The sequence below is a fragment of the Papilio machaon genome, chromosome W, assembly GCF_912999745.1.
Source record: "Papilio machaon chromosome W, ilPapMach1.1, whole genome shotgun sequence".
Taxonomy (NCBI): domain Eukaryota; kingdom Metazoa; phylum Arthropoda; class Insecta; order Lepidoptera; family Papilionidae; genus Papilio; species Papilio machaon.
Genome location: NC_060015.1, coordinates 9,622,129 through 9,634,971, shown reverse-complemented (window position 1 = coordinate 9,634,971; position 12,843 = coordinate 9,622,129). Strand labels below are relative to the sequence as shown.

At 35.2% G+C, this 12,843-nt stretch overlaps 1 protein-coding gene across 1 annotated transcript; it reads right to left on the bottom strand.

Annotated features, from left to right (window-relative positions):
* Positions 1–1,396: 1,396 nt before the first annotated feature.
* LOC123723129 (GPI inositol-deacylase-like) lies at positions 1,397–11,857 on the bottom strand. The gene is made up of 13 exons (XM_045685682.1): positions 11,510–11,857; positions 11,337–11,437; positions 11,102–11,232; positions 10,598–10,746; positions 9,989–10,296; positions 8,316–8,469; positions 7,465–7,586; positions 6,422–6,556; positions 3,746–3,931; positions 3,496–3,646; positions 3,077–3,414; positions 2,295–2,396; positions 1,397–1,866 (listed from the first exon to the last, which is right to left on the bottom strand). Exons 1-13 carry the CDS (start codon positions 11,666–11,668, stop codon positions 1,431–1,433), a joined length of 2,472 nt encoding a protein of 823 aa, XP_045541638.1. The 5' UTR covers positions 11,669–11,857; the 3' UTR covers positions 1,397–1,430.
* Positions 11,858–12,843: the final 986 nt, after the last annotated feature.

The following is a 12,843-nucleotide window of genomic DNA, read 5'->3' as shown; positions in this document are numbered from 1 at the left end:
GATGTCAGTGCTTCTTTATTCGCTTTGGGGTTCTTTGGACAATCTTTCGCTTTATGCGGGCCATCACATATAAAGCATTTGATAATGCGCGGTCTACTCGAAGACTTCTGTGGCTTCTTGTCTCTCTGACATTTGCCTTTAGCTTGTAGTGCATTTGACACATTACTTGAAGTTGCTTGATATGTGTCTTCCATTTGAAAAAGTTTTGTTTTGACATAGTCGGTTGTCAATTCTGTGTTTGAATTCTCCAACGCTAATCTCACAGATTGAAAGGTATCAGTCAGGCCTTGAAGCATCAATGCTGCTAACAATTCATCGTCAATCTCCTTACCAAGATCACTAAGTTGTTGCGATAAGGTCATCATGCTTGTGACGTAGTCTCTGACTGTATTAAATTGCTCTAGCTTCAGACTGACTAGTTTAGACAATAGTCTGCACCGGTTGTTTAGACCCTTATCTTCAAAAGCGGCCTTGAGAGCATCCCATGCTTCTTTTGCAGACTTTGCGTGACGTACATGAACAAGGCAGTGTGGTTTAATCATTAAGCAAATTTTTGCTCTTGCCCGTTGATCTCTCCTAACGTCAGTGATGTCACCTGCATCTGGTGTCGTCATTGTGTATTGCCACAGGTCATCATGGATGAGATACAGTTCCATCATGAACTTCCATGTGCTGTAATCTATACTGCCGTCAAGTTTCTCCATGGCGGGCAGACTCGAATTTATATTATTTCCATGGGAACTATGCGACCTACTGTCGATTTGTGCTGTGCTGACAGCAATCCCATTGTTGTCCATTATTCAACAAATTCCTTCGATGCTGGTCTATAACCTAATGGTGTGTCAGTTAGTGGCACACTAAGCAAAGATAAAAATACACAGTGGAAGTTAAGGAATTGTATATATAATAGGAACAAACATAATATTAAAATAACATAAATTAGTTACACACATGACACGAACATTATTTTAAAGATAAGTGACATTCTCTGTCTAAATATTATTTCTCTAATAGGTATTCAACCTTATGTCATACCATAAAAAAGGTTAGCACTCAAGAGATTCCATCTCTTTAACAATTGTAGATGTGTAAAGAAGCTCACAAAGTCAAATAATTTATATAGAATATTTTAGTTAACTACAATAGTTAAATTATTTACAACAATCTCAATAAATATTTTGTTACAATCCAGAACATTTTCATAGTAGACTAATTGCACATACATATATAGTTAAAACTTGTTAATTCAGAAATATCTGGGAAAACTACTTCTCATATAACGATATAACATTAGCTATCCATGTAACATACTAACATTTATATTCTTTTATTATTACTACTATTTTGTCAAAAATTTCCATGAAATAATTGAAAGAATGAAATAGCATCACTCTATTAAATTTGGCATAAGATTAAATTAGCTATAACATCTACATGTCATTAACAGAGCTAAATTTATCTCTGAGATTTTTAAATACTTTGTATATTCTATTTTCATCGCAAACATTACATTCATCAGGTACATCTTCGTTTAATCTTTCATCTGCACATGAATTATTAGATTTCTCCTTTTCGTTTTGAGTTTCATTAGCTTTCTCACTTTTCTCTTCAGTTTCATCATTTGTTTCATTCTTGCCATTGTTTAGTACACTTGCACTTGATAGTTTAGATGCGTCAGCTTCTTTTACATCATCATTTACCATTACATTTTTTTCGTCATAATATAGATGAAATAGCTGCTGCACTGTTGTTATGGTAAATATGAACAACATACCATAATTGACTATAGTCATCGTAAACGGTCCTAATACAAATATAATTATACTTATTGGAATAATAATATTGGCTACAGCTTCATAATACTCCCTGGAAAGAAATAAATGTATTAAATAAAAAGCTTACTTGTGGATTTTGACTGGATTAACACTTGTATTAACACATATTGTCATTACTTACATTCTCTTTAAAAATCAAGAGACAACAATATGTGTGTCAATACCAGTGCTAAGGCAGTTGAACCGTTGTGTGGTTCAAAATAAACACCTAACTAATATTATAAATGCAAATGTTTGGATGGACGGTTGGATATTTGTTTGAAGGTGTCTGGAATGGCACAATGGATCTTGATGTAATTTGTCACATATTTAGAACACAGTTTGGAAGAACACATAGGCTACTTATTGTTTTTTTATTCCGCGAGGATGGAGTCGCGGGCGATAGCTAGTATGTTAATCTGACAAAAACATCACTGTATAAGATTTAAATAACATTGTTTAAAAAATTAAATGCCTTACGAGTTTCGTTTTGGTGCATCCATTTGCCAAATAACACCCGAACACAATGTCATCACAGAGCCAGTGATGTAGGAAGTATCATGACATAAAGGTACATTATATCTGAAACCAAACATTTAAATGGAAATTTGCTGGATGTCAAAAAGTGTTACGGACCAGCTCTTTAATGTAGATATTATATATTAAAGCTGCCCTCTTTTTTCCGTGGGGGGAAATCTTCAAAAGATACCCTGCCTTCGGGGGAAAAGGCAGGGTAATGTGAGATTTGACTCACTAACGCAACTGGTAAGAGTCTCGGGATCTCCAAAGGAATGCACCGGAACTCTGCACAGGGCTTCTACACGACTTAGGGAAAAGAGCCCCTCTTATGCCCATATTAAAACTGCCTTAAACCACTAGTGCCTGTAGTGGCTGTTTCTGATGCGCGCCGGTAGTTAATTTTTTCTATATTATTCAGGTAAGCTATGGATATACTGTTAGAGACAAAAATCAACACTGTGCCGGTGTATCGGCGCAGCACTAGACATGTCAAATATCTAACAGACTGTTGAGGGTAGTCTCACAAAAGGTTTTATAAGGAAGCGTGCGCGGCTGCTCGAGGCAGTCTCTCTCCATCCGTCATTGCGGAACGTCTGACATTCTTGTTACATTTTTGTTTACTTACGTTCGGTTTGAATTTATACTATTGCGAGGATTATTTAGAAGTAGAGTTAAATTCACTATTTCGCTGTTAATTTATTTCTTTTAAAATACTTTTGCATCAAATATCTAACAATACTTACTTAAAATTCCTGGCCCAAGTCAAAAGTACGGGAACATTTACGATAGCAATTATCAACCATAAGAGCAACATCATCATGTGGAAGTTTAATTTACTCAAGTCTTCATCAACATTGGCATCATGATCATCATTAACTTTAGTATCCTCTTTCGATTGGCACACATTAGATTCTGGCTTAGTTTCTTCTTTGTTCTCTTTGTCGTTCTTACTGTCTATGGACAAGAGTTCGCTATTTTCCTTTGGTCTCTTTGACGAAAATAACTTGCATATCCTACTACCTATTATCGCCATCAATTTATAAACGTAATCTTCGAGATAGTCTTCGTACATTTTGGAGATCTGAAAATTTTAAATTTTTTAATCTGTTGACCATAGACAAATTTTATTTTGACAGCTAATACCATAGAGTAAGTAACTCACCATAAACGCATAGAAGGCCGCGCCGAGCGCCAGCGCTGCGGCACCGCAACTTAATGTTGTGAAGCCCATAGTCAAGGTTACTACTATCGGTTTCTTACGAAGACCCGTAGCTACGTTTTCCGCAATGTTGCCCCCACCACGCCAAAAAATCCTAAAAAACCATAAGATTAGGTATTAAATTTACACTAAGGGAAACTACTTACGAAAGTTCGATATTTAGGAGATATAATGATAATGTACAATAAAACACCCCATAAATTTTGTAAAAGTATAACTTACAGGTTTTTTCGTGGGTGAGACTCTAACAACGACATGAGACCAGTCAGGATGTGTTTGCATAAGATCTTGCAGGTCGACGGTTGCCAATTTTCTACGTTCAGATTCATTCGCGGAGCCACTCCAACGACTCAACTCCGACAAAGATGTTGCTTGTTTGCTGTCATTTGAACAAGAAAATTCAAAAATTCATACATGAAATTGCCCGATGATGTCAACAAAAGTAAAATTTTTAACATTTTATTCGTAAATTGTCACTTTATTAAATTGTGATTCTTTTAACTTAAACTTTTGCAAATATTTTATTATTCGTGCATGCTTTGCCAACTTCATCATATAAAAATGAGCTTTCTAGAACTTTTGATGTCAGATAATATCGGTGATGTGAGGGAGGGATGATAATCATATAACTTATATAGAAACGGCTAAAACACTCACGTATATATATCCGGTGTCGTCACCGACTAGTTTCGAGCCCTACGGGGGCTCTTCATCAGGGTGAGTGGGATTGGTATTATTTCGCGGACGCGGCCCGTCGCTCACTGCGCGCCTGCGCTCTTAGGGCGCGTCTTGAGGGGGCGGGGGGCGCGGGGTGCGCCGGCGTCGTTGACGAGGTTGATACCAAAGCAGTGTTGGTGTTGTTATTAGCGTTTCCGGGGGCACAAAATGTACTGATTATATCCACAATATCGTCTTCAGCACTGTTGATGTTGTGTCGCGCCGCGTTCATTAAGACGGGTTCCCATGTACGCGGCAGAGCCCACCCCTTGTCTCTGTTGAAATTAGGTCGACGACCTATTTCAATAGCCTCCCGAAGCTTCCGAGACACGAAGTTCCTCTCACGGGCCAGCACTTTAACTTTGTCGAACCTAATATAATGCGAGGTTCCGGAGTTAAGTGCGTGATCCGCAACCGCCGAGGTGTTGCCGTCTAATTTACGCATACTGCGGATATGCTCAGAGAGTCTCGACTTTATATTGCGCCCCGTTTCGCCGACGTAACTTTTACCACAGTCGCACGGGATCTCGTAGACACCAGGACTATCTAGGGGATCCCGGTCCTTTGGAGATCGCAGAAGTTGTTTGATCTGTGTCATTGGGCGGAAAATTGGACGTACTAGTGAAGAGGGAACCTAGTGGTAATCTAGTACACACCGTGTATAGAAAGCCTACACACACGGATCGGTACTTGAGGGCGGACTCTCATCACCATCCATCTCAGCTATCTTCAGTGCCGCGCACGCTTATAAGTCGCGCAATACGTTTATGCGACACTCAATTCCTGCAGGCTGAATTGACGCACGTACGGCACGTATTAGAGAGCAATGGATACAACTGGCGACAGAGTTACCGAATAGCGAACACGACCAGCAAACCACGGCCTCAGGTTGCAGAGCGGGTCCCGGTCTATTTACCATTTATGCGAGGGGTTACGGACAAAATTGGACACCTGTTACGCCGTAGGTTCAGCATCAGGACAATTTTCCGCCCAATGACACAGATCAAACAACTTCTGCGATCTCCAAAGGACCGGGATCCCCTAGATAGTCCTGGTGTCTACGAGATCCCGTGCGACTGTGGTAAAAGTTACGTCGGCGAAACGGGGCGCAATATAAAGTCGAGACTCTCTGAGCATATCCGCAGTATGCGTAAATTAGACGGCAACACCTCGGCGGTTGCGGATCACGCACTTAACTCCGGAACCTCGCATTATATTAGGTTCGACAAAGTTAAAGTGCTGGCCCGTGAGAGGAACTTCGTGTCTCGGAAGCTTCGGGAGGCTATTGAAATAGGTCGTCGACCTAATTTCAACAGAGACAAGGGGTGGGCTCTGCCGCGTACATGGGAACCCGTCTTAATGAACGCGGCGCGACACAACATCAACAGTGCTGAAGACGATATTGTGGATATAATCAGTACATTTTGTGCCCCCGGAAACGCTAATAACAACACCAACACTGCTTTGGTATCAACCTCGTCAACGACGCCGGCGCACCCCGCGCCCCCCGCCCCCTCAAGACGCGCCCTAAGAGCGCAGGCGCGCAGTGAGCGACGGGCCGCGTCCGCGAAATAATACCAATCCCACTCACCCTGATGAAGAGCCCCCGTAGGGCTCGAAACTAGTCGGTGACGACACCGGATATATATACGTGAGTGTTTTAGCCGTTTCTATATAAGTTATTGATAATGTCTCACGAAAGTTTGAATAATTTGATAATCATATAAACAAAAAAGTAATGAGATTGAATGTGGATGGCTATAAAGGTAGAGGAAGACCAAAGAAAGTATGGATGGATTGTGTGAAAGAGGATATGTGTAAGAAGGGGGTAAATTCAGATATGACGGCTGATAGAGATGTATGGAGGAGTAGTACATACTGTGCCGACCTTCTATAGGGATAAGGGCAGGTTTATGATAATAATATGCAATGCACAAAAATAAATTTTACTAATATTATTAATGCGAAACATGTTTAGATGAATGACTGTTAGACATCTAGGTATCTCCAGAACGGCTAAAGGGATCTCGCTAAAATTTGGAATATATGTAGAGTAAAACATATCCTGGAAGAACACATAGGCTATTGATTTTTTTTTAATCCCGCGTGTACAATGTCGCGGGCGACCGCTATGTACATATACGTAACTTACCAATGCCTGTAAGTGTTGTGAGTGAACTTCGCGTTGCAACCGAATATCCAATCCTTATCGTTCACGTTCACAGTTTCTATCGCAACAAATCTATTCTGAGGAAACTTCACCAGACGGATCATTAAGAAAGTTACCCTGAAATTAAAAAAAAAAACTCAATATTTATAGAGATTACTTAGTTTTTTTTTTTACTTTTGATGACCAAGAAGGTTTTAAGAGACATTTTAATAAATCTAGTATTTTCTCAGCTGAGCTATATCAAGTGATTAACATTTATCACTTGATTACTTTTATGAGTCATTATCTATGCGGCGAATTTTGTTTGTTTATTACACACTTTTTGGCATACCATGATGATACCATTAAATAATTAAATAACTGATGCAAGATAATTGTGATAATATTTATAATACCCGATTTAAGTTATTGAATAATTATTTTTAGATTGTATATCGCATTACGTATGCTTGTTATTATATACGTTATTATTATACATTGCGTAAATAAAACAGTTAGACACATAAACGAGAGAATACGGAGTAAAAGGAATCGCTGCGTTTGTTAACTACTGTTAAAGACCAAAGAACATAACAATTAGTCCTTGTATTTATTTCCCTCATACTCGTTTAACTATTGAAGCCTTTATTATTGTTGATGAAGAAGTTGATGACATCAGAGTCAATGACGTTCGTACTAATAATATGCACCTTTGGATACATTACACGTGTATTTTGGCATTCCTCCAAATTTGTATTCATTCAATTCCGACTTACAAACTCATTTGCATATGTCATATTTAAAAATGATTGCTATTAATAATTATTACCAAAAAAGAGACAACTCGTTGTAATTTCTTCAATAACTTCATGCACTTCTTACAGCCAGTTTATAAACTGTCTTTTCTATATTGTGAGGTTAAAATAATGTTGTGATTTTTATTTTCATCTAGGTTAGGTGAAATATTATGTGAGAGCTTATTTTATGTTATTATGCCTACACCTATATCCTGCAATGTTATACCTGTAATAATACTGCGATCTTACTTGTCAATATTTGGTCGATTTATCTGATAATTTCGTCGATTATCTTCATACCAAAATGCGTCCGCTGGCAAAATAACTTCAGAACGAACTATATCTGGACTCAGTGTCATTGAACGATTCGCCTGAAATGTTTAATAAAAATGATTGACTGCAAGAAATCTTACTAATAGTATAAACTAGCTTTTACCCGCGACTCCGTCCGCGCGGAATAAAAAATAGAAAACGGGGTAAAAATTATCCTATGTCCGTTTCCTGGTTCTAAGCTAACTGCCCACCAATTTTCAGTCAAATCGATTCAGCCGTTCTTGAGTTATAAATAGTGTAACTAACACGACTTTCTTTTATATATATAGATATGAAAATTTATATGGATGGATGGATGTTTGTTATTATGTATCTCCAGAGCGGCTAAGTGGATTTCGCTGAAATTTTATATATATCTCAGAACTTAGTTTGAAAGAACACGGCTAATAATTAAGCGTTTTAGTCTAAATGCGTGCGACGGAGTCGCGGACTAAAACTAGAGTTAAATATAGCCCATAATTATTTTTAGTTCAACTATCTAATTAATTAAATATACAAGACATAATCATTCAAATAAAGATTCTTCAAGATATTTATAAATGGATAGAATGTGTTTGTATTGAAAATACATACAAGATTGTCTGAAGCAGTAACAATGCAATAGAAAACAATAGCTAAGTGTTACAACAAGTGACCTATAAGTTTAAAAACATTTCGAACTTTGACCAAATGTACTCATTGTCACAAAACTGTTGCAGCAACGTTAACCTAAAGTTTTGATCTAGATTTAATAATATGATTACTATGTAATTAGAGTAGACCCGTACCTTAAAATATAGGCGTGCTTTAGCCATCAAAAGTTGCGGGTTTTCGGTAATTTGCGTCGTATTAGTGTCGATGATATCGAACAGGTATCGGTTTATTGCCATCACTAGTTGCTTGCACCACACCATACTCACGTGATCCGGTGACAGCGGTAGTCTGAAATCACATCAAAAATGAATAAAGTATTAAAAAGTTCATGTATTAATATTTCTTGCCATTCCGAATAAGTTCAAGGTTTGTGTTAGGATAAGGTTTACAATAAAAATCAAATGACGGGATTTGAACCCTCAACCACATTATCGGTTATCCGCATCCTTAAGCATTAGGCTATTGGCGCTTAAATTGCAAGGTCGTGCGCACTATTTTTATGTTTAGTAACTTAGTGTTATACTCAAAAGGGGATTTAATGATGGCCAACTATTAATACTAAAAGGACAGCCTTAACAGGTAAAAATTAAAAACATGAATCTAAAGCAGCGATATGGCATGATGGCGATACTTCAAATTAAATATGAATCGTTGATTTAAACGTATCAAATAGTATTTAAAATTAAAGCCTTTATACTTCTTTTGACATAATTCAATAATATCGTAGAAATTTATCACAGAAATATGTATTTTAACCTTAAGATCAGGAAAAGCAAAACGTATTTATATATAAACACAAATAATAAAACACTGAAGATAAGGAACCTCTCAAAATACAAAACAATTTTATGCATTTAATCCATTTATCTATGGAAATGTCAAACTTTCAATAAAGATTTATCAGCAGCAACTTCAATATTGATATGCATCTATCCATTGGCGCACTTTAGATCCCATCCATCAAACTATACTATGCGTGTAAAATAACATAATACTTCTGACGTCACGACTCACAATCCCTTGTATACACAAGAAGCAATGAATTTACACATGTTCAATAATCTCATTAAATGATTTACCGAAATCCTCTAATATGCGAAAATGGCTTTACGTCATCAAATTAAGATCTCATGTCATAGTAATATTCGTAGAAAGCAAAACAGTCGAAATTTTAGTAACTTCATACATTCCTTTTAAAACATACGTATTTACTCGAAATTAATTCGTTATCATTATTTATACGATTAAAAAATGAGGTCATGATAAATTTAAACACAACAAAGTGAATTACCGCATTCTACTTAAGCTGACGATACGTTTCGTTTTACGCTATCTCTATTAATTTAGATACTAATATAAATCATACCAATTTGTACTTCAATACATGATTTAATTAAAAAAATTATTATAACAATTTTGTGTACTTACTTGTATATTGCTTTATGGACCTAAAATTTTAAAGAAATTCTAATTTAATTATTTGTATGCAAGCAACAAACTGTAAATATGATGGTAAATAATTTGAAACAAATAAACATAAGCTGCATGGCTGTTATTTTATTTTCTTCCAAAATTGGATTAAAAAATAAAAAAAACATAATACTAAAGAGCTACATTTTTTCTTACTTGAAACTGTAATTTACTTCACAACAATAAGATTACATTTTTCAACATAATGCAATGGTTTAAATAGCTAATACAAATTAATTATTCATGCTCAAATAAATGTGTATGAACATGTATGAAGCATGGCATCTAGCAAACATGATTAGTTGATTTGCAATCTACAAATTATGTAAAAAAAAACAAATTAAAACTTTGACATACCAAAGCATTCAGGCTGTTAACAGTGCTTTCACCAACAGATGTATAAACCGGCGGCACAAGAATATCCCGTGGACCACTTCCAAAGCTGATTATCATTTTCTTCTGTTTTAAATCCTCATCATTACTTAAGCAGAATTTCCACTGACATTCCAGTTTGTTATAAAAATTATTCATAATTATATCAAAGTTTACAACTGGCACATGAAGAGGTGAAGCCAGCGTTATTATTATATTTACTGAGTTTATTGTAATTGGATGTGACAATAGACTCTTTGCTATAAGTCCGCCCTGTTTATAAAACAATAATCTTATGAATACAACTGTTTTATAACGTAAGGTGGCAAATAAGCAAGCAATAACCTGATTAGCTGAAATAAGGAAATTACCACACCCAACGATATGGCAAACAAATTTTCAAATGACATACATATTGTTTATACAGTCTTTTTATAATAGTCATTAAATATATAATTTATGTGACACTTTACATTTGATTTGTAAAGTAGTATCAAGTAGTAAAATCAAAGTGTGTATCAAGTAGTGCAAATGCCTTAAAAATTACATTATATCTTGAAATAAAGTTTCTTACCATAGAATGTCCAATTATAATAACAGATGTTGGTACAGATTTATTAGATTTGTATAAACATAAAATTTGTGACACACTCATAGCAGCAAATTCACTTTGACCCTCCAATACACTTCCAGAAAAAGCAGATAATTCTTCATTATAACTTACTAAAAAAAAATTAGATAGTTTATGATTTAATTACTAATAGCAATTGTTCGCAACATTGTCCATGCAGAATTAAAAGATGTGGTATTAAACATAGCCTATGTCGCCTAGGGATAGTGTAGCTTCCCAAAATGTAAAAAAAAAATCAAATTGTTTCAGTAGTTTTGGAGCCTATTCAATGCCAATAGACAAACTAACAATCAAATCTTACCTCTTTATAATATTAATATTGATAAATAATATTGTAATAAACCTGAATTATTGTATTTGGCTTTGTTTAAACATAGTGATTCCATGGTGTAATTAACAACATGGAATAACATATACAAACATGAATACACATTTTAAATTACTTACTTGTAAAAAAGTCGAAATGATAGTCATAGCCTTTGGATATAGCTTTTCGAAGAGCAACAGAAGCCAGGGACCTAGCTTGCATGTGACTGCCAGAGTTTCCAGGTAAAAACAACACTGGTATACCATCAAACCTAAAATTTCATTTTCTTTATAAATAAAAATTGTGGAAATAAAAAATAAAATTAATAATAAAATTCAAAAAACGTCAGTCATAATTAAAACTTTTAATACAAACCACATCTTTCTGGTTTTCTCAGTAAACCTCCCTTCACTATAGGCATACAGCCCATATTGTGGGTATTTTGTCTTTGCAATTTCATCGTTTAATGATATCCGCTAAAAATTAAAGTTTTTATTAACAAATATATTTCTCTCACTATTCAACAAAAACAACACAAAAATACTTACCACAAATTGAGGGTATTCAAACATATAAGTCATAGAACAATAATCATTTTTGTCACTAAAATGTAGGTTTAGAATACCAAAAAAATATACAAATAGCGAAGCTAGGGATATAAATAATACCGATTTAAAAATGTTGCGAATTTTCAAAAAATTAAACATTTTGGTAGTTTTTAGATTACATACATAAAATCAATATATATGAAGGAGGTAAATGTAGCAACTTCAATTAGGACTCCATCCCCACACCAATGTAAACACAAAACCCACACCACCCGCTCCCGGGAACCACTTTTTATTAATGTAAAATTTACCTATGACAATTTGCTTAGCAATTTGCAAATAATTTTCCCGTACTGTCAAAACGTAAAAATTTTATTGATTAAGTGACATATTTGACATATCATTGTCATAGAACAAGATGATTAATTGTTACATACCAGAGTGGTCCGTTTTCATTGTTTTTTTTTTATTATTCATATTGCAATTTACCGTTTTCTTACAAGGAAATGATGTGAAGGAGAAATGGATTTGTCAGGGAGGTGACGCATATTAAGGGAAAATATCCTGTTTCTATACGTTCTGTCCTCCGTTGACTAAAGGTTGGCAACGACATTTACATTTGCAGATAGTAAATATAAATGTCGCTTAGATAACCGTCACTTCGCTATTTCGGCGAATCGTAGTGGCCGCTGCCTCATTTGCCACCTTATAAATAAAATCTTTTGTGGAGCTGTAGAGATTCAGATGGTTTGTTACAATAATAGTTGGCATTTATGTCATCATCAGTCAGACCTTTTCCCTTCGGAATACTACTATTCCAAACTATCAGCCTTTATATCTGAAAACAGTTCCTACTCACGAATATCCTCTTTCACACAATACATCCATACTTTTTTTTGGCCCTCCTTTACCTTTCTAGCCATCCATATTCAGTCTCATTACTTTCTTGTTTATTTGTACAACGCTAACATTTTGCTTCTGTTTCATCACTAGCACTAATTTTAAACTTCCTCTAATATATTCATTCTTTACTTTATTGCTACTCCTCACACCACTCATTCATCTTAACAGACACTTCTCAATTACATGCAATAATAACAATAATAAAACTTTTATAACAGACACATGGTCCATACAAAATCAAATTAGAAATTTAATAAAAAGGTATAGGTATAGGTAGGTACAGGCAATAGGTGTGTATAAATAATTCATATAAAAAGTTAAGTGCCGATGCATAAAAAGACACAATTTAATATAGTTTATATTTTATTGATATCATAAATCATAACTTAAATATAAAACAAATATTTGCACAAATGGAAATAATTTTTAAT

Coding starts and splice junctions, on each gene's coding strand:
- LOC123723129 (XM_045685682.1), bottom strand. CDS start 11,668: ATGTTTAATTTTTTGAAAATTCGCAACATTTTTAAATCGGTATTATTT. Junction 11,438..11,509: donor TTGAATACCCTCAATTTGTG/GTAAGTATTTTT, acceptor TTTAATTTTTAG/CGGATATCATTAAACGATGA. Junction 10,747..11,101: donor TCATTTCGACTTTTTTACAA/GTAAGTAATTTA, acceptor ATTTTTTTTTAG/TAAGTTATAATGAAGAATTA.